Source organism: Ailuropoda melanoleuca, chromosome 13, assembly GCF_002007445.2.
Source record: "Ailuropoda melanoleuca isolate Jingjing chromosome 13, ASM200744v2, whole genome shotgun sequence".
Taxonomy (NCBI): Eukaryota; Metazoa; Chordata; class Mammalia; order Carnivora; family Ursidae; genus Ailuropoda; species Ailuropoda melanoleuca.
In genome coordinates, this window is record NC_048230.1 from 44510695 (window position 1) to 44530990 (window position 20296).

At 60.6% G+C, this 20296-nt stretch overlaps 3 protein-coding genes across 13 annotated transcripts in view; 1 reads left to right on the forward strand and 2 right to left on the reverse strand.

The window, feature by feature from the left end:
* The window catches only part of GCGR (glucagon receptor), an 8283-nt gene extending 6893 nt beyond the window's left edge, over positions 1-1390 (forward strand). For 10 of the 11 annotated variants that reach the window (XM_034641076.1, XM_034641069.1, XM_034641070.1 and 7 more), the window contains 4 exons: positions 102-190; positions 291-429; positions 504-545; positions 886-1389. In XM_034641076.1, coding sequence (XP_034496967.1) covers positions 102-190; positions 291-429; positions 504-545; positions 886-1116 — 501 coding nt within the window. In that variant the 3' untranslated portion in view covers positions 1117-1389. Of the gene's footprint in view, positions 1-101; positions 191-290; positions 430-503; positions 546-885 lie in introns of all 11 variants that reach the window. The other variant, XM_034641079.1, reaches the window with a different exon arrangement.
* A 6147-nt stretch (positions 1391-7537) lies between these two features.
* Positions 7538-16534, reverse strand: MCRIP1 (MAPK regulated corepressor interacting protein 1). Its single transcript, XM_034641550.1, has 7 exons — positions 16464-16534; positions 16071-16227; positions 15709-15960; positions 9647-9702; positions 9436-9554; positions 8706-8807; positions 7538-8536 (listed from the first exon to the last, which is right to left on the reverse strand). The coding sequence occupies exons 1-7, from the start codon at positions 16532-16534 to the stop codon at positions 8472-8474; spliced, it is 822 nt and encodes a 273-aa protein (XP_034497441.1). The 3' UTR covers positions 7538-8471.
* Positions 16452-18441, reverse strand: PPP1R27 (protein phosphatase 1 regulatory subunit 27). The gene is made up of 3 exons (XM_002912888.4): positions 17509-18441; positions 17273-17423; positions 16452-16955 (listed from the first exon to the last, which is right to left on the reverse strand). Exons 1-3 carry the CDS (start codon positions 17696-17698, stop codon positions 16832-16834), a joined length of 465 nt encoding a protein of 154 aa, XP_002912934.1. The 5' UTR covers positions 17699-18441; the 3' UTR covers positions 16452-16831.
* Between the last annotated feature and the right edge of the window lie 1855 nt (positions 18442-20296).

Here is a 20296-nt window from a genome sequence, read left to right on the forward strand (position 1 = left end):
GAGCCGTGCCCGAGCCGTGCCCGAGCCGTGCCCCGAGCCGTGCCCGAGCCGTGCCCGCGCCGTGCCCTGAGCCGTGCCCGCGCCGTGCCCTGCACACACAGATCAACGTCTGCATCTTCGTACGCGTCCTCCTCATCCTCGCGGCCAAGCTGCGGGCCCGCCAGATGCGCTACACCGACTACAAGTTCCGGTGGGTGCGGCTGCGCACAGACCCCAGCAGGGCCCAAGGGGGGGGACACTGGGGCCCCGTGGGCAGCGCGAGGCCCGGCGGCTCAGGCTCCCACCCACAGGCTGGCGAAGTCCACGCTGACCCTCATCCCGCTGCTGGGGGTCCACGAGGTGGCGTTTGCCTTCGTGACAGACGAGCATGCCCAGGGGACCCTGCGCTCTGCCAAGCTCTTCTTTGACCTCTTCCTCAGCTCCTTCCAGGTGCCGCCCTGCCCCCTAGAACCAGCTGCTCCCCCCCAGGCCTGGCTGCCGCCCTGACTGCCCCCTCTCTGCAGGGCCTGCTGGTGGCTGTTCTGTACTGTTTCCTCAACAAGGAGGTAGGTGGGGAGGTCTGGGACCAGGTGTGCAGCTGGGGTCAGAGGGGATCATAGGCTCCCTGGCCTCACCCGCGCAGGGGGAGGAGCCCTTCACATCATCTGTGTTTACTGGCCGTGGTCACCGCGATGCTGGGTGCTGGACCCCTGCGATGGTCAGCCTTAGGCTGGTTCTCAGGGAGCACACGGTGAAGGGGGAGCCCAGGCATCGAAGACCCCGGTGTTCCATGCCGGAGCCTGCCTTGCTCTACACCCAGGGCACCTTGTAGCCCTTCAGGGCTGGGAGGCGGGGGACCCTGGGTGGGTGGGACTGGCCCAAGCCCCCCCCCCCCCCCCGCCCCAGGTGCAGTCGGAGCTGCTGCGGAGCTGGCGCCGCTGGCGCGCGGGGAACTCGCTGCAGGAGAGGCGCCGCACCAGCGGGCACACGGCCTCAGCCCGGCCCACCGGCGGCCCTCCCAGCCAGAAGCTTCTGCTCTCCAGGGGTGGCGGCAGCAGCAACGGGGCCGGCCGGGACCCCTCTGCAGACAGCTGCCTAGTCGGCAGCCTCCCTGGGTTGGCTGAGAGCCTCTTCTAAAGCCCCGGGACCCACCGCGGCTCTGGCTGGGGCTGGACTCAGGTGCTGAGAGAGGGCACTGCTGGAGAGCCTGGAACCGGACGCCCGACAGAGACTTCCCCGTCCCCTGTCCCGCACAGTGTGGTGGTCTGAGGGGGAGAGGCTCCCTTCTCCACACCTGCTCTGTGCTGTGGCGAGGGACAGGGTGCACGCCGGCGAGCCGGTGTTTAAGGAAATGTGTACTGTCCCACAATAAAGAGTTTGAGAAGTGGCTGCCTTGAACACCCTGGAGCGCTGAGCTGAAAAAGAGGTACAGGCTGGGCCAGGGCCTCCCCATGGCAAGGGACCAGGCTTGGATGGGCCCAGAGCTGGTGTGCCCTCTGGGAGTGCCCATTTTACAGACGAATTGGAGCCGGAACCCCCGAGAGGGTCCCCAAGCATGAGTGGTGGCTGGCAGTGCTCCTCCCCAGCCCCGCTGGCACAGTTTCTGGTCACCACCCCCATGCTGGCATAAGTGGGGCTCAGCACTCCCTGGGCCAGAGTGGATGGTCCCCCACTTGTTTGGGCTCCCAACCCCCAAGAGGGTCACCCTCTGCCAGCACAGGGATGTGAATGGGGTGGGTGATGGCTGAGGGAAGCCAGCAGCGCCGCGTGAATACGACTGGCTCTCTCCTGGAGCCACAGCCAGGGCTGGACTCAGGCCCAATAAGGGCATCGCCGGAAGATCCAGAACCGGATGTCTTCTCCCGGCCTCTACCTGATCCTGGCTCCAGCCACAACCACTTGCAGACTGTGTAGCAGATCAAATGGGGAGAAACCAACCCCCCAAATTGAAATGATCTGAGCGATGGCAGCAGCAGTTTTCCCAAGACCTCTGCACGGTCCTGACATGATCACTTAGCAGAGAGGCCCAGCCCGCTCCACTCCACTCCGGCGTGTGGCAGCACAGAAGGACACTGTCCGCGGCGTGCGGGTGGGCACCCTGCCTGGCAGGCGGCGGGGGCTGCTGCTCTCTGGGAAAGAGTGGAGTGTCCTGTTTAGGAAGAACCAGGCAGTGCCCTGGGGTGGGGAACCCAAGTATTCGGGGACACGCCCTGAGGTCCAAGCTGCCATCTCGGGGATGGTGTGTCCGATGCAGAGGATGGAGCTAAGTGCAGGAGCGGTGTGGGGGGACTGGTGTGGGGACTGGTGTGGGGGCTGTGGTCACCCCTCTAGAGTGTCCCTGGAGCCGGTGCTGTGATGCCTGTTGGGGTGTGTGTCGGGGGAGGAGGAAGGAGCCAGAACAGAGCACAAGTTACAGCGGCCTGCCAGGTGTCCCTGCTTCAAGGAGCTGGTGGGAGGCGCCCACCGAGCTCTGGGGTGTGGGGTGCCCACAGCCTCCACAGGCCACGTGGGGTGGAGTCGCTCAGGCAGAGCCAGGTTAATTGGAGAAAATGAGGGGACAGAAGGCCTCTCAGGAAAGGTAAATAAAATTACTCACCCGCCAGGCACTGGGGCCCTCCCAAGGGGGCCTTCACCCTGTGCTGCCCACACCCACTGCAGGCCTGGATGTGGCACAGAAGGAAGTGAGAGGGGTGGGGAGGCTGGTTAGGGGAGGCTGAGCTCTCTTGTGGTCCAGGTGGGTGGCCAGTGTCACTGTGACAGACGAAGTGTGCCGAGCAGGGAGGCGGCGCGGTCAGCCGCACCTCTGCAGGACTGGTGGGCAGTGCCAGCCAGGCGTTGGGAAGACTGAGGCCCTTGACCTTGAGGCTTCAGGCTACCTCTTTTCCCAGGCCCTCCCGAGCCCCTGCCCACAGGGCACCCCCGCCAGCCCTTGAGGCCTGGAAGCCTATGTGGGGCACAAGTTAGGACAGGGAGAGCATAAGTTCTCCTTCACGCCAGCTGAGCTCAGGGTTGGTGACCGCCTTGGGGGGTGAGCCACTCACCTAGTGGCCTGACAGCACCCCCATCCTGACTCCCTCTGCCCTTCTCCTCCTTCGCCTTTGTCCCCGTCACCAAGAGAACTGGAGCAGACCGGTAGAGCTGAGGGTGGAGGCAGAGGCTTGCCAGGGGCTGGACTTGCCCAGCCAATAAACATTGACTTCTGACCAGGGAGCCCTGCAGGTGGAGAAGGGGGGGTGTGGTGGGAGAAGCCACTTTCTCACAGCCCAGCACCCACACAACATCTGTGTGTCCAGGAAAATGCACACTCCAGGCCCTCCGCCTCTTCCCCATCTCCATTGCCCTCCTTCACCTTAGGCCCTTCCCCCAAAGCACACAGGTACTCCCTTGCCTGGGCCCACATGCATGCGTGTGTAATACGCGCTACTAAAATGAGTGTGAACGGTGAGAAAGAGGAAAACCTGGACTACACAATAAACAGGGATCAAACCTAGGAGAGCTGAGAGGTCATCCCCAGGATGGCAGCTGTGCACCAGGCAGAGCACATCACTGGGGGGAGGGGACCTCAAGCACGGCAGAAAGTTCCAGGAGAGACACCCTCAAGGAGACCAAAAAGAGGAAAATTTCGGGGCGCCTGGGTGGCACCGCGGTTAAGCGTCTGCCTTCGGCTCAGGGCGTGATCCCGGCGTTGTGGGATCGAGCCCCACATCAGGCTCCTCGGCTATGAGCCTGCTTCTTCCTCTCCCATTCCCCCTGCTTGTGTTCCCTCTCTCGCTGGCTGTCTCTATCTCTGTTGAATAAATAAATAAAATCTTAAAAAAAAAAAAAAAGAGGAAAATTTAGATGACCTGGTGGAGAGTTCAAGACTTAATTAGTGTTAGTACATAGAAAACTAAGCAAATGAAAAAAGGCAGCCATTAGTAACTTCAAGGAAAACAAAAAGTTGGGCAGAAAAGAAAAACAATCACAATTTACCACATGGTTCAGCTCTGAATACAAACACAGACATCATAATGTAAATACTCAACACTGACGTGACGTAACCAAAGTTAGGAGAAGAACTGTCTAGGGAGCAGGGCGGATGGGAAGAATGTATGTGTATTGTGGCAGCGGGGAAGAGGAGAACGAAACAGGAAAATCAAAGAGGAACCGTGCACATGTGCTACTTGGAAACACAAAGGATCAACTAACGAACTGAAAATGGTTGTCTGTAGGTGGGGGTGGGAGAAGACAGACGAAGGGGGTCCACTCTCTGAGCTATCTCCACCTCCTCCTGGACACTTCCGCAGCCCTCATCCCCAGGTCCTCCCCACTTGCTCTTTCTCTGACCTCACTTTCCACTGCTCAGTCCCTTTTTTCCCTACCTCCTTCCCTGCTTGACTGCAGTGCCCAGGGATCGGGCCCCCCTCCTCCCTTATCGATATGTGAAAACTATCAATATCTAGATGGTTTCCCAGTCTCATCTCCAGCTCCTGTGACCCTCCCAAATCCACACTTCAGACTCATCTTCCCACTCAACCCCTCAAATTCCACACGTCTACATAGAGCTCCTCACGTGCCCCCCCCACGTCCTCTTCCTACGGTCACTGAGGTACCCCGAATAGGTCTCTCTGCTTCTACCCTCAATCCGCCGACAGCCTGTTCCCAGCCTAGCAGCCAGAGCAATCATTTTACATGCCATCCAGCCTCCGTACCTCCCTTCAGCTTACAGAAATGCAGGGGACGGAGGAGCCTGTTGACAGAAGGAAGTGACCAGCCAAATCCAGAATGCGGGGAACTCCATCTTGAAGCACCCAGGGGTCTTCAATACATAAAAGGAGCAGGGGTGGTAAGACTTAAGGGACAGTCAGGCAGACAGATGCAGCAGACACACTCTGCCTTCCCCTCCTGAGTCCATAATCCACCTAGAATATCCTGAGATGTTAAGGGCAACACGGACTGGGTATCAAGGATTTGGGGAATAGCGTTCATGCTCAATCTGCATAAACGTGCTCGGAGCGCACGCTCAGTAAATGTCTACTAAACCAAAACTCTGATAACTCTGAAAGCCTAAAAATTGGAATAAGGCCAGTCCCTGAAAGGAGGTAAATGCAGGGTCATTAAACTTGCCCCATGCAGTTGCCAACACTGAATGAACTAGTGATATGCACTAATGTACATGTGCAGAGGGCACGTGTGTAGTGTACATGTGCAGAGCACACGTGTGCAGAGTACGTGTGCAGTCGTGTGTAGTGTACGTGTGCAAAGCACATGTGTGTAGTGTATGTGTGCAGAGCACGTGTGCAGAGAGCACGTGTGCAGAGCGCATGTGTGCAGTCACGTGTGTAGTGTATGTGTGCAGAGAACACGTGTGTACAGCAGTACGTATGCAGAACGCACGTGTTTAGAGTACGTGTGCAGAGCGCACGTGTGCAGTCGTGTGTAGTGTACGTGTGCAGTGTACGTGTGCAGAGAGCACGTATGTAGAGTACATGTGCAGAGTCACGTGTGCAGAGTACGTGTGCAGAGTGCATGTATGTAGAGTCCTAGTGAGGATCGCACGTGTGCAGAGCGCACGTGTACAGATTACGTGTGCAGTGACGTGTGTAGTGTACGTGTACAGAGCACGTGTGTAGAGTCCTAGTGTAGAGCGCACGTGTGTAGAGCACGTGTGTAGAGTCCTAGTGTAGAGCGCACGTGTGTAGAGCACGTGTGTAGAGTCCTAGTGCAGAGTGCACGTGTGTAGAGTCCTAGTGCAGAGTGCACGTGTGTAGAGTCCTAGTGCAGAGAGCACATGTGTAGAGCACGTGTGTAGAGTCCTAGTGCAGAGCGCACGTGTGTAGAGCACGTGTGTAGAGCGCACGTGTGTAGAGTCCTAGTGCAGAGAGCACGTGTTTAGAGCACGCGTGTAGAGTGCTAGCGCAGAGCGCACGTGTGTAGAGCGCACGTGTGTAGAGTCCTAGTGCAGAGCACACGTGTGGAGTCCTAGTGCAGAGTGCACGTGTGTAGAGTCCTAGTGCAGAGAGCACGTGTGTAGAGCACGTGTGTAGAGTCCTAGTGCAGAGAGCACGTGTGTAGAGCACGTGTGTAGAGTCCTAGTGCAGAGAGCACGTGTGTAGAGCACGTGTGTAGTCCTAGTGCAGAGTGCACGTGTGTAGAGTGCTAGTGCAGAGTGCACGTGTGTAGAGCACGTGTGTAGAGCACGTGTGGAGTCCTAGTGCAGAGCGCACGTGTGTAGAGCACATGTGTAGAGTGCTAGCGCAGAGCGCACGTGTGTAGAGTCCTAGTGCAGAGCGCACGTGTGTAGAGCACGAGTGTAGAGTCCTAGTGTAGAGCGCACGTGTGTAGTGTACGTGTGAAGAGCGCACGTATGTAGCGTGCGTGTGCAGAGCACGTGACGAACCAAGGGTTGCACCCGTTCCCCCGAGGCTCGCTCCCCTCACTGTACCAGAGGCGAGGGTCCCCCACCACTGTGTGCAGCCACACAGCCCTGGCGAAGTCCCCCAGCGCCTAGGACGGGGAGGAGGCAGCACAGCTGGGGCTGGGCTCAGACCGGAGGGCCCGTGCCCACCTGAGAGCTGGGCCATTCCAACAGGGAGGACCTCCCCACTAGCTAGCATCCCTCTACCCCATGTCTGCCCCTTCCCCTGTTCTGAGACCACCTTTATGACCGCAGAGTCCTCACCCATTAGATAAAATCTCCAAATGCGACACATGGACCCAAGCTAGGTAAGGGACGGCTCCACGCCCAGCCAGCATGCCTCCACCCATCAGCTCCCCCTCCACCCCCACTCATTTCCCTGCCCCCAGAGCCTCGACCTCCAGGGCCCCCAACCGAGCTCTAGCATGTGGCCTTTTAAGCACACTCCCACCTCCAAGGTGTCCTTGGCAGAAAGACCACAGGCTGAGGGACTCCATTTCACACAAATGCTAAGTTGGCAGGGACACTGAGGGAAAAGCCTTTGAGGGGCCTCCTGGGGTCCACACACACGCGGTGGTGGGGTGGACAGGCCCACAAGTATCACCACTAGTGCAGGAGGCCAGGGAGCGTAGCTGGGGGCATTCAAACCCCTCAGCAAAACACCCCACAGGTCCCCGGGGAGCCAACACGGGCACGTGGTTAGAGACCTGGCTCGGGGCCTGGCACCAGCCAGCACCCACTGGCAGCAAGCCAAGATGGCTGTTTATTACGTGACCTGTCCTTCTTGTGCCTTGTCCCTGGGGACCACCCCCCCTCCAAGAAGATGCCTCCTGGTGTCACCTGTAGGCCCTGGAATACTCTTCCAGGAAAGGGTGTTCCCAAAATAAATTCCAGCTTGGTGTATCTGGGCCGGGCCTACCAGGTTTGAAGGTCAAGTGCACTTGGGTCTCTCTCAGCGCCCAGTGGACACCCCTTTATCTGAACGGTGGAAGAGCCACTCCCCCGGGGTCCAGTGCGTAGGTCCAGGACTCCAGGGCCCCCACCCCTAAGGCAATAGTTCCCTAAAGGGCATAGGAGAGCCACCTCAGCCTCTCTCCTCCACCCCCCACTGCCCCCTCCAGGAGGCCCGGGCCCCCCGAGGAACCCAGGGACCCGATGGAATTTGTGTGTCAGGGGCCTGGAGCGTGGCCGTGGATCTCCAGCCCTGTGTGGGCTGCCGGGACAGGGGCCTGACAGACCAAGGGGCCGGTCCAGTGCCACCCTCCTTTATTCACTAATCCTTGGGCTCCAGTCACAGACACTTGGCTTTGGCGGGGCACAGGAAGGAAAGGGGACCCTGGTGACCATCCCAGCAGGTGGTACAGGGCCACGGTCGGCCTCACACCCCTGCCCGAGGGGACTGCTGTGGCCACAGGGCCGCAGACAGCAAGGGGCTAGGCCTGGTCACCCAGGACCCTCTCTGCGGGGGCACTTGGTGGCCTCCAGGCCTGGAGAGCTGGTGCCATCCTGAAGCTGATGCACGGAAGGAGGGGACCAGACTGGACAGTGGGGTGAGAATCAGACGATCCCCAAGGTGTCCAGGCCAGAAAAGTGGCAGGGCTTGGTGGAGGGCACACAACGGGTATGGGGGGGCCACCCTTGTCCTGCCTCCTGGCCACCTCAGGGACAAGCCCAGTCCCACTATCCTGGGAGACAGCAGAGGCCCCCTTGTCTCCCTCCTAACCTTGGAAGTGGCCGGGGGGTAGGGGCCAGCAGGGTGGGGGAGAAGGTGATGGGAACTGGAGAGCAGTCAGAGTCAAGGCCCTGGGGTAGGGGCTGGCAGCTCCAGAAACACAACTACAGGGAGAGTCGGGGCTGGCAGGGCCCAGACCCCCCCACCCCCCAGCGACAGGGGCAGCTGGAGACCCCCTGAGAAGAGAAGAGAGGGTTTGGGGAGGAAGGGCAGGGCTTGGCCATCAATCATGCCCCTCCTGGTCCTGGGGTTGACAGCCCCCTGGGCCCGTGGCCCCTCCCCCTCCCAGGAGCTGAGCCCGCAGGAGACCAACATCAGGCGGCACCAGGTCTCCCAGAGGCCAGGGGAGGGACGCCGGGCGCTTCAGGACTTCTTGGCGTCCGTCGTGTTCCGGCGCTTCAGATCACTCAGGTCGATGGGCTTGAAGGCTGTCGGGACAGAGCAGTCAGTGTGGCACAGACGGAGAGGCAGGGTCTGGGCCCCCTGTCCCGATCCACTCTGCCACACTGTCTCAGAAGGAGGTGGGCCTTCCAGTCCTCCCCGGCAGCACAGCCCCCTGGCCAGGCCCCTCCCTCCTAGGTCAGGTCCTCCACTCACTCTTCAGACTGGGGTTCGGGACCTTCTCCACGTACTCCTCCACCAGGCCCCGCTCGCTGCCTGACATCTGGCTCCGAAGATCTCGCTCCACGCCCTGCCAGGCTGTGAAAAGCAAGGGGGTGGTGTCAAGAGCCCCCCGCATGGCTGGGTAGTCGGGCAGAGTCCAGGTGGTCAGCACACCCTTCCCAGCCCTCAGAACATCCTGGTAGCTCCTCCGCCCCCCCGCCCTCCCTACTTCACAGCTTTCAGCCCCCAGCCTGGCCTGCTCTTGACCTGACGTTGGTCCTCAAAGCATCCCCTCTCTCCTCTCTGCCCCCGACTTGGCTCCTACCAGGCCTGCCCTTGTCTGTACCATGACCAGGGCCGCACTCATAGAGACAGCTGTGACCCATCAGCGCTTGATCCTACATGCAGGCTCCCCACCTTTCCCACCTCCTGGCACACGTCACTCATGGACACATGGGTGCACACGTGCTCACGCAGCCTGGCCACACCACTTCTCGACACGCCCGGGTCCTCCCGGAGCGCACCATCGTCCCTTCTTCCACAGTGGTTCCCTCTCCTGGAGTCAACCTGATCGGCTCCAGTTGCTTCCTCCCCTCGGAGCGGCCTGCCCCCCACGACCAGAACCAGGCCTCCTCACTAGACACGGCCCCTGAGGGCAGGAGGGGGAACGGCAGGAGGGGGGCTCTGGGGAGTTTCTTGGAGCCCCTCGGGGTGCCCCACGTACCTTCATAAATGAAACGTACATTCTCTTCATGGGCTGGGGTGAAGATCTCACTGCTGCGGGGGGGAGGGCGGGGGCTGCTGTTCCTCTTGCCGTTGTAGACGACTCTGGAGACAGGGGAACTGGGGGAGCCCACCATGTAAGGAAGGGCTGGGGACAGAGTGGGGCCCATCCCCTCCCCTTTGGGGAGGCCACTCCACCACCCAGGACCCACCTGGTCATCGCGGGGGTGTCTGGTCCTCGCGCTCCACTGCCGGGTCCCCTCAGCCTCTAAAAGGGAAGCCCAGACCCCGGGAGTGGGACAGAGTTACCCTCTCCACGGGGGTTTCAGAGTGGGGAGAGGCGTGGGGCCCACCTTTTTCCTCAAGCTGACGACTAACTGCTGGGTGAAGCCCAGCCACAATCCCGGCAGAGTCAACCAGACGGAGGCTGGGGGCCAGCAACGTGCCCCTGAACTCAGAGCCCCTTCATTCCAGGGAGCCCACAGACCCTGGACACCGCTACCCAGGGAGCCCCGTCCCCCCAGTCAGGGAGCTTGGGATGGTGCCAGCAGCAGCGCCCGGATTCGGCCTTCCAGAGCCACAGAACACCTCTCAGGAAGTCTGGGTTTGCAGGGAAGAGCTGCAGTGACCCCAGGGAACCCTAACTCAGCCCTCCCTGCCGCAGGGCCTGGCGTGCTGTCTCCACCTAGCCTGGTTCCCATCTGTAAAACAGGGACAGGCTTCACAGTAAGGAGGCAGAAGGCCCTGAGGCCTGGGGGTGCAGAGAACCCGCCCGGCTTCTGGTCCTGGAGGCCAGGGCACGAGCGAGTCGGGGCCCCGCGTAGGACCCAACAGGGCAGGAGGGCTGGAGGAAAGGTGTGAGCCGGGAAGAAGGTGCTGGGCCTGACCCAGGCACCGAGACCCTGGGGCGCCGCCTGTGTACGCCCGTCAGCTCAGAGTTTACAGCCTTGGGGGGGGGTTTGTTTGTTTGTTTTAAGATTTTATTTATTTGAGAGAGAAAGAGATAGTGAGAGAGAGCACAAGCAACGGGGAGAGGGAGAAGCAGGCTCCCCGCCGAGCAAGGAGCCCGATGCGGGACTCGATTCCAGGACCCCGGGATCATGACCTGAGCCGAAGGCAGACGCTTAACCAACTGAGTCATCCAGGCGCCCCCATGATATTTTTTTTTAACGTTTTATTTATTTGTCAGAGAGAGAGAGGGAGAGACAGAGCGCACAAGTAGGGGGAGTGGCAGACAGGGAGAAGCAGACTGCCCCCTGAGCAGGGAGCCCAACGGGGGGCTCGATCCCAGGACCCCGGGATCATGACCTGAGCCGAAAGCAGACGTTTCACTGACTGAGCCCCCCAGGTGTCCCCGGGGTCAGTATTTTTGAGCTCAGTTTCAGACTAGCCAGGGAACAGTGCCCTCTCTCTCTGGCTGACAACACAGCGCAAAGGGTAAGGAAGCCGTCAACACAGGGCCAGTCCCAGGCCTGGCCTGGCCCCAGAACAGACAACCCTAGCTACTGGGGGCAGAGGGAGGTGGCCTTTGAGCACAAGAGCCTCTGCCCCCCTGCCCCCCTCCCCCCTGGAGCCCAGAGCATGGAGCTGCAGCCCCTCCCAGAGGGCGAGAAAAGGGGGCCGCTGTGGGCCTTGCTCTCTGGTTTATTCGGTCATGTCATCAATGACCCAGGCTTTGAACACCTGCACAGGTAAACACAAGCCCAGGGAGCAAGACAAGACCCACAAAAGAGCATAAAACCAGCTTCCTGGAGCGCACATGGCAGCCCATGCCCCACCCCACCCTACCCCGCAGAAGGCCAGCCCCTCACAAAGGGACTTCTTCCCTGAACTCAGGGGTCTCACTGCCCAAGGTCCTCTTTCTCAGGTGTCAGCCCCCCCGAACACCAGAGTAGAGGGAAAGCCCTCTCTGGCCTAAGGACACCCTGGGACACTCATGGGGCTGTCAGCAGTGGGACAAGGTGGGAAGCTCCAGTTACACGACAGGATGGAGGGTCCAGGAGCACCGGCCAGCCCGCCTGCCCTCAGCCAGGCCATCTCCTTCTGCCCAGGCGCCCTTAGTCTTCCTACAGTTTGTCCTCCTCCATGCGGGAGGCCCCTGCTGCAGGGCACCTGCCCTTGCCACCTCACCCGCCCCGCTTCAGGCCTCTCGGCCAACGGCAGCCTCTGGGGACCACCTGGTCTTTGTGGGCACTGAGACCTCATCTTAGGGTCCCTACTCATCCTCTCAGACTAACTCAGGTGCTCAGCCCCATTGGCTCCCGTCACTCTGCCTACACACACATGCGACAATGGGGTTCTCTGGACATCTCACTGCTCCTGTCTGTCTCTGCAGAGCAGTTGGCCTCCAGGGGCTGTGCCTGTGACCTGAGCCCTAGACCCACAGAGTGCTTGGTCCCCACACTGAGGACCCAGCCCTGCCGCCCACTGGGCTTCCTGACTAAACCAGCAGCATGGTGAAGTCACACCAGCTCCCTGTCCCAGGCCTGCTGATTTGTCACCAAAGCCCTCCTGTATGGACATCCCACTTCAGTGCAGGTTTCTAGTACCCTGGACAAACTGGATAAGGAAGAGCCTCTGCTAAGCGTCACACACTCAGCAGTTTCTCGCAGCCTGGGGGCTTGAGGAGCAAATAAAATGACACTTTAAAAAGGAGCCACCTTTTGCTTCTGTTCCCAGCAGAAGGTCACCCCCCCCCCAGGCTGACTGCTACAGCCTGTGTCCAACCAACCTGTCTTCCCAGACCGGAGAACCCTCTGCACCCTCCCAGCCTTCCCTCCAGCTCAGCCCCCCTCCCCTGGGCCCTTAACACCAACCTCCTGTACTGGCCCCACCCCCACCAGACCCTGCCGCCTGGCGAGACTCAGGGGCACCGAGAGGCTTCTCCTGGAGAAGCAGCCTCCTGAGAGGCCAAAGGCCTGCTGCTCCCCTGGGGACAGAAGGGACAGTGACCTGCCACTCACTCAGCCTCCTCACCTCCTACAGTGACGGGACCTCCAATCCCGACCCCAAATAAAGTTTCCAGTAAAAAAAAAATGCACCCCCTGACAGTGACACCCATTTTAGTCCTGGGTACGTGCCTGAGACAAGAGCCATGCGGCCGCCGGGAGGTGCACGGGAGCAACCAGAGAAGTGCCCCTCGCAAGCCCCCGAAGGAAGAGTCAGTAAGAAGGGGGTGTATGCCGAGCCCATTCCTGCCACGAAGACGACATGGCTGGGAGCAAGACCCACCGCAAGAGCAGGCAAATCACAGCACTGAGGCTGAGCAGAAGCAGCTGACCCGGAAGGCCAGGATGGAAGCCTGGGGACACGAGCCCGCTGGGAGCAGCCCCCAGCAGACAGCCGACCACGGAGGCTCTGACGGGAGAAAGGGCAGGAGGTCGGCAGGGAGACATCTCAGGGCATAGCTGCGGTGCAACCTGGACCTAAGCGACCGCCGGACCCGCATGACGAAACCTCCACGACCTCAGCAGGAACGGTCTCGGTGGAGCGAGGGGAGGATGTAGGCAGTGAGCCAGGGCTGCCTGTCCGTGAGAAACACCACGAAGGGAGGCAGGAGGCCAGGCTGACCACGGGGCACGTCTGACGAAGCAGAGGGACATCCGAGTGTGTGTACCGCCAGGAGATGTGCTGAGCAGGGTGGTGGGGAGAGTGGCACCAGCCCGAAGGAGGGCCAAGGGCACCTAGCAAAACAGGCCGAGCCACGGAGAACCACGGAGCCTCCGGCCCATTCGGACGGGGACCTGGTGCGCAGGGGAGGGGGAGGGGCAGCAGCCCAGGAGAGGGCAGGCGGGGGCCCTAATCAGACAGTACCTGGCATTCACCACTTCCCAAACCACCGCCTTCCTTCCCCTCATAGGCTTTCCCTCTTCTGCTCACAAAGACTAGAGGCACAATTATCTCCTTAGCTCTGGGGGCGCCTGGGTGGCTCAGTCGGTGAAGCGTCTGCCGTCAGCTCAGGTCATGATCCTGGGGTCCTAGGATCGAGCCCTGTGTTGGGCTCCCTGCTCAGCAGGGAGTCTGCTTCTCCCTCTCCCTCTGCTGCTCCCCCTGCTTGTGTTCTCTCTCTCTCTTGCTCTGTCAAATAAATAAATAAAATCTTAAAAAACACCACCACCACCACCAGGATCCCATCTGGCAATTGCTAGCACACTGATGTTTGCAGCTTCCTTCCGATCTTGGTGACCATGATGTGAGGGGCAGCTCAGCCACTGGTATCTCAGATCTAAGGACAAAACGACGATCTCCCCTCCGCCCACAATCCCACCATCCGAAAGCCCAGGGTCATCCTTCCCAGAGCCTCCAATGTGCTCTCCAGCTACCTTTTCCCATTTGCAGCCACCCCCATCCAATTACCACCCCCACAACAACACAGCCTCCTGCACCATTCTCCCCAACCCTGGTCCTGACACCCCTCCCCAAGTAATTCCCTGCTCTGAAGCCCTGGGCCCTCTAAAGCCCTCAGTCTGGCCCAACCTATTCCTTCAGGTGTGTCTGACTGCTGGGTCCCAGCCCACCCCCGAACACAGTCTCTGTAACAGACCACCTCTGCCAGCTGCCATCACCACAGAGAACCGCACGCTGCCCCCCACTGTGCACTCTGCAGGGCTTGGCTCTTGTCCGTGGCTGCCGAGCTCACGGCAGCCGGTGGTGCGTGCTAGGCACACAGCAGGGTCCAGAACCATTCTGCGGCTGGAGGTCATCCATCCTTGCTCTGCTGCCCCCAGGGAAATCCCTTCCCTCTCTGGGCCTCAGACTGCTCATCTAAGCCAAAGCAGCCCCCAAGAATGCCCCCTAGGCTCTCCTGCTTGACAACAGACAGGACAGTCGCAGAAAGAACGCACTGACTGGGCACATCTGGGAGTGGCAGGGCCACTGCTGACTATGAAGCACAGTCTAGGACAGTGCTGGGCACCCCAAATGCACAGCCAGCCCATTCATAGGGAGGTGGAGGCCCAGGAACGTCCAGGACGTGTGAAAAGGCAGCAGTGCCACCAGCCACAGCAAGCAGTTGCCACCTGGCAAAGTAGGGTCTGAACCCCCAGCGGCTCCCAGGACCTAAGCCTCCAGGGCCACAGCAGCCAGGGCCAGGCCCAGACAGCTCAGCTGACCTGAGCATCCCCGAGCCCGCTGCTGCCCTTCCTGGGACCCCGTGGCAGGTCCCTGGACACCCCTGACATCAACGCAGTTCTACTTAGAGACAAGAAGGGAGTCTCTCCGGATGGATAAGTTTTGTACCTTGTTCTTGCATGGGAACCAAGGACTTTCTGAGAGCTCCTGGGGGGAGGCAGGGCATGGAGGAACCCAAAGCCCAGCTTCCAGCCCCCCAGTCTCAAACTCTTTCCCCACACGCAGCCATATGCCTAAGGACAGGAGAGGAGAGGCCACTGTTGTTCAGAAAGGTGACAATGAGTATTCTGGAGTTAGAATCAGTGATGCAAATGGTGGTCGTTCTGTGTTCCTGTGGAATTTATGATGCTCAGATTTTCTTAGATTCCACTTTCCCATGATACTCTGTGTCTCTGTAGTACTCAACAGTTTCAGCCATTAAGACTTCTAGAAAATGATCTATCCAGACACGGGCCAGAATACTACTCTACTAGATGCCCGACACAGGCAGTCCCCTGAAGACCCACGGGGCAAAACCTCTAAGCACCGCACCCTCACCCTCCTTCCTGGCTGATGGCAGCAGCTCCCATCCCAAGCAACACCCCTGAGCGCCTGCACCCCCACCACCTGACCCAGAAACCTCACCATCCCCTCAGCTCACCCCAACTCAAGCTCATGTCCTGCAGGACATGTCCTCCCCACTCCCTTTCCTCCCCACTCCCACTCCTCTCCAGAAGTTCTCTACCCAGAACTCACTGGCTGCTCCCCACTGACAGCTCAGGGGCCCTTGCTCAAGGTGTCCCCTCCACCCAACAGGGTCTTACTCATCCTTGGGATTCAGCTAAAAGACCGCCTTTTCTTGGAAGCCTCCCTGGGGCTGGCCAGAGGACAGGACATTGCACCTCCATACCCCCGAGCTTTGTCACAACCGAGTTGCTTTTATAATTAGAAACAGGACACAGGGGGGCGGACGGGGACACACACACACACACACACACACACACACACACACACACACACGGCTTCCAGCCCGGCACTCCTCGGTGGCACTCTGTCCGCCACCAACTGTGTGGCAGCCCCCAGGGCGGAGTCAGGCCGGGCAGCCCAGTGAGCTCACTCCCTGAGGGCCGGGCGCATCTTACCCCCCTTGCCACCCTGCACCTACCCCGCGCCACCTGGCCTGCGGAGGCCGGGACTGTGGGAAAGCGTGGACAACGGAAAGCAGGAAAAACTGCGGGGGGCCTCGCCAGATGCATTTCAAGAGCCAAGAAGCATCCTCAGAAATGTTCCCTTTGGAAAATGGAGAAGGCGAGACATTTGTCCACCTCGGCGGCGGCTGCTTCAAAGACTGAAAAGGGCGGGCCCCCCGGTTGCCCCTTCCGAGCCCATCTCCCCGGGATGTCGGGGCGCCCGGTCCCTAGACCGCCGCGGACCGGCCCGGCCACGTCCCCACGCCCCCTCCTCGCCGCACCGCCCGCGACGGGATACGCGCCGCCCAGCAGGCCCAGGGACTCGAGCGTAGCAGACCGAACCGGGGGCCCGCTCCCGGCCCTCCGCGACCCCTCCCGGGCCCTCCCCTAGCCAGCCGCCGCGCCAGGGCGGGTCCCGCGCGCGCAGGCGCAGGCGCGGGGAGCGTGAGAGCCACGTGACGGCCGGTGCGTCCAGGACGGCGGGGGCGGAGCCTCTGGGAGCGGGGCCTCAGGCCCGGGGATTGGGGTGCCGGCGCGCGGGTTTGCTCTGGGCCGGGGTGCTGCGGAAAAGAGCGTGGGCCGGGCCGGCTGTGTCTGAGCCCGGGGGCAGGGGGCGCGGGGCCAGCGGGGCGGGTGCGGAAGCGGCTGGGGTTGCGGAGCCGCGGGGAGCCCAGCTGAGGGCCTGGGGACGGCTGGGTCCTGGGGGTTCGGGGCTGGTGCGGCCGGAGACCTCAGAGCCGGGAACCCCGAGATTCTGGCTTCCTGCGCTGGCGCTGTGCCCTGGACCCCCAAGCCTGGCATGGATGGCAGGGCCCGCTGACCACCGGAAGCGGGGGAACTGGGACGGTCCCGTCCCCAGTAATCAGGCTACCACCAGGGGCTAGGGAATGACGTTTATTGAAAAAGTAAAAAGTGTCACAATAAAAAATTCACCTGGAGAAAAAGCCAGGCCAGAAGTGTGGGGGATGGGGTTGCGCCCAGGTACGGGGGTCCTGGCCGCCTGCCAGCCCTACTGGTGGGGCAGGTCCAAGCACCTGGGGGAGGTGGGCACCCAACTTCTCTAGGGAGGGCCAGAGCCCTGGGAGGGCAGCACAGGGCTCAGTCCATCTTGGTCCCCTTGAAGAGCTCCACCAGGTCCTTGAAGTCTGGGTCGATGAGGTCTGAGGGCAGATCTCCATCGTCGTTGGCTGCCTCTCTGTCTGCCCCCAGGGAAATGAGGTACCTGGGGTGCAAAGGCGGCAGTGGGGAGGTGGCCCCGAGGATGCTTTCACTCCAACCCCCCTGGGTTGCAGGCTGGAGTCCTGAGGTTCACCTTTTTAAAAATTTTTCCAGGAGGGGTGAAGAGGAGGAAACCTGACCCTCCAGAAACAATAGCCAACTTTGCCAGTTTGCTCTAGGGAAGGCAAGAGGGCAGAAGGGAGATTCTAGAAGCTCTTAGGTTTCTTAGCTGTACCACCAGGACCACCTTTGGGAGACCACATCCTGGAGGCCACTTGAGGCCAGAGCCGTTGAATGAAGCCCCTAGCCTGACGCTCTCACCTGGCTATGTCCGGGTATCCGTCGCTGCAGGCGATATGCAGGGGCGTCCAGCCAGTCTCGTCCCGCTGGTGGATGTCAGCCCCGTATTTGACCAGCAGCTTCACACACTCCAGGTTTCCAGAGAGCACAGCCTCGTGCAGGGCGGCCAGGCCTGTGCAGTGCAGGGCAGGAGGGGTCAAGGCTGAGACCTTCCCCTGACACCGCACAGACCCCACGCTGGCCCCACAGGCACTCACCTGAGGGGTGGATGGTGTCCAGGGCGACTTTCCGAGCCCGGATAAAGCGCCCTACCTGTTCCAGGTCCCCTTGGCGGATGTGGTCTAAGAACAGGACGTCGTTCGGGAAGCGCACGCTGCGGTCTGCCAGCAGCCGTCTGCGCCGCTGCCGTGGGCTGTACCGGGCATAGCGGCTGGTCCTGCTGGGCATCCTGGGTGCTGTGGCGGGCCCACCTTGTGGGGACCCTACTGCTCGGGGAAGGGACGTGTCCGGCCCGGATCAGACAGCGCATGCAGTGTCCCCCAGCGCCACCGCGGCTCCTCTGCTGCCCTGTGACGGAGCAGCCCCTCTTATATAGGATCGGCGGTGCTATATAAAGCTGCGCAGTCATGCTCACGCCGGGAGGGGCTGAAACCGAGCAGCTCCGGCCTGGGCTCAGGATCATGTTCAGTAGCTCATCTTTCAGCCCACCTGTCGCTGTGCCCTGGCCAGAGGGGTCAGATCCTTCCTGGCCACTGCTGTCTGCCCCACAGCTGGGCCTAGAAGGTGCCTTACAGAGGGCAGGAGAAGGCACTAGAAGGACAGGACCCATGAGGAAGGTGAGCGGGTACCAAAGTCACGGAGAGGGCCCAGGCGTCTCCCAAAGGCCTGGAAACTCAGGGAAAAGCCATGATGTCTGGGGAGGTCGGCTGCTCCCACCTCTTGGAAAGCAAGGGGGCTGCCCACAGCTGAGGGGGCACAGGGCCCTGACCGTGCCAGAGAAGGCCCAGGCCTACCCGTATCCCTCCCTGTCACTTGGCACCTTCTGTCGGGCCTGTATCCCTCTGCTTCTCCCTCAGAAACTTCCGAGGTTAGAATCTAAGTAAATGCCCCTGCTCCCGCCTGCCCGGCCCACGCTGCCCGTCAGGAAGCCCTCCCCACAATGCCCTTATTTCCCTCCACCCCCATCTCCGCACCCTCCACACTTCCCTGCTTCCAGGCTCCTGCCGCTTACTGCCGAGGACACACGTGCTTCCGCTTAAGAGAGCGTCCAGTCTGCTCAACCAGGACAGGCCGTCATATCCTGCGGGGTGCGTGCCCGGATACCTGGAGAGCTAAGCCGTGGAAGGCCAAGGAGATGCGGAGCCAGCGCTAACTGTCTTCCTGCAGCACCCAGTGTCTGGAGGTGGCCTGGGCCTCAGTGGAGAGAAGAGGCAGTGGGCGTGCAGGCACACAGCCGGAAGCATGCCTGTGGGGTCAGGGATAGCGCCCACAGCGCAGGAGGTGGGCTGGCTGCATTTGTTAGGGCTGCTGTTACAAAGTGCTGGACTGGGGACTTAAACACTATTTTCTCATGGCTCTAGAGGCCGGAAGTCCATGAAGGGGTCAGCAGTGTTGGTTCCTTCAGAGGGAGAATCCGTTCCATGCCCATCTCCTGGCTTCTGGTGCCGGCCCTTGGTGTTCTCTGGCTCGTAGACACGGCACCCCATCTCTGCCTTCATATCCCCATGGCCTTTTCCCTGTGTGCGTGTCCGTGTCCAAATTTCCTCTTTTTATGAGGACAGCAGTCATCGGATTAGGGTCCCCCTATTCCAGCATGACCTATCTTGACTGATCACATCTGTGACACCTGCTATTTCCAAGTAAGATCACAGTCTGAGGTCCTGGGGGTGAGCATTTCAACATAGGAATATTGGAGGGATGCAGTTAGACCCGTAACATTGGTGAGCTCCCCTGGGTGGTCACCCAAGTCCTGAATGAGGACAGAACCCAGACTGATGGCGCTTGATGGGCACTCTGCACAGGGCTGGGGCAGGCAGCCTGGTTACCAGCAGCCTTGCGTCACCAGGCTGCTTTCGATCCAACAAAACCGAATCAACAAATGTATTTAACACCCTCTAGGTGCAAAGCCTCGGGCCAAGTGCTGTGGAGAAACAGGGCACAGCCTAAGACGAACTCCCTGCCCTGATGAGCGTTCCCCAGCCCGTCTCAGAGCCCCCACCTGCTGGCCGGCCCGGCCCCACGGGACCCCAGTGCAGGGCTGGTGCCCAGTTTCCTGAACTCCAGGGCTCAGGGGACGGTGCCAGGTGACTTACCCTCTGGTCACTCGGAAGGAGTCAGGACCGCTTCTTTGGCTTCTTTACAGAAGACAACTTTCCTTTGATGTGAAGACTGCCTCTTCTGGTGTCGTGGAAAGTTCTGTCTGCCCTCCCAGAACCCTGGATGAGGCTGCCAGGGGCGCAGCCCTTCCCGAGAGTGACCCAGCTTTGGGCTGGAGACAGGCCAGCACCAGCCCCAGTGCAGCACCCCCCGGCCCATCCAATTAAGGGGAGCTGAGAGCTTGGGGGTTGGTGGCTTTGGCGTTTCCATTTGGATCAGAGAAGGGATGGGTGCCCAAAGCACACCCCCCCCGTCACAACAGACCCCCTGAGAGGTAATGTGCTTTTATTCTTGCGAGGACACAGGAGTGCCCTCTAAACCCCAGGCGTGACTGAGGCATCCCGTTTCGGAAACCTTTCGTCGGAAGCCAGGGGTGAGCCTCTGATCTGAGACTGCTCACCAAGCCTATCTCCCACGCAGCCCCAGTACACCCAAACCCGTATTGATCCAGCTTTGTCCCCGACGCCCGCGTGAACCTGTGAGGTGGCCTGGTTCGTACCAGGTTAGGCTTCTGCCTTCCAGAGGACTAACGCAAACCAAGACAGCTTACTTTGAAAAGTCCCAGGAACACAACTAGTTAGGTATCACACCCGGCAGGAAACAGGAGCGCGAGGGCCTGTTAGGAGAATGGGTGCAGGCCCCTTGCTGGCCCCTTCCCTGCCAGGCGGG

Bases quoted from the DNA above. Each gene is read 5' to 3' on its own strand.
- PPP1R27 (XM_002912888.4), bottom strand. From the start codon at position 17,698: ATGCCCAGCAGGACCAGCCGCTATGCCCGGTACAGCCCACGGCAGCGG. The intron at 17,424-17,508 runs GTGAGTGCCTGT...TGCACTGCACAG, and splicing joins GGACACCATCCACCCCTCAG to GCCTGGCCGCCCTGCACGAG. The intron at 16,956-17,272 runs GTGAGAGCGTCA...TTTGCACCCCAG, and splicing joins GGATACCCGGACATAGCCAG to GTACCTCATTTCCCTGGGGG.
- MCRIP1 (XM_034641550.1), bottom strand. From the start codon at position 16,534: ATGCCAGGCTTGGGGGTCCAGGGCACAGCGCCAGCGCAGGAAGCCAGA. The intron at 16,228-16,463 runs GTCTCCGGCCGC...CCCCGCTCCCAG, and splicing joins TCGGGGTTCCCGGCTCTGAG to AGGCTCCGCCCCCGCCGTCC. The intron at 9,703-15,708 runs GTAGGTGCAGGG...CTTCCCTTTTAG, and splicing joins CGCAGGCCAGGTGGCGCGGG to AGGCTGAGGGGACCCGGCAG.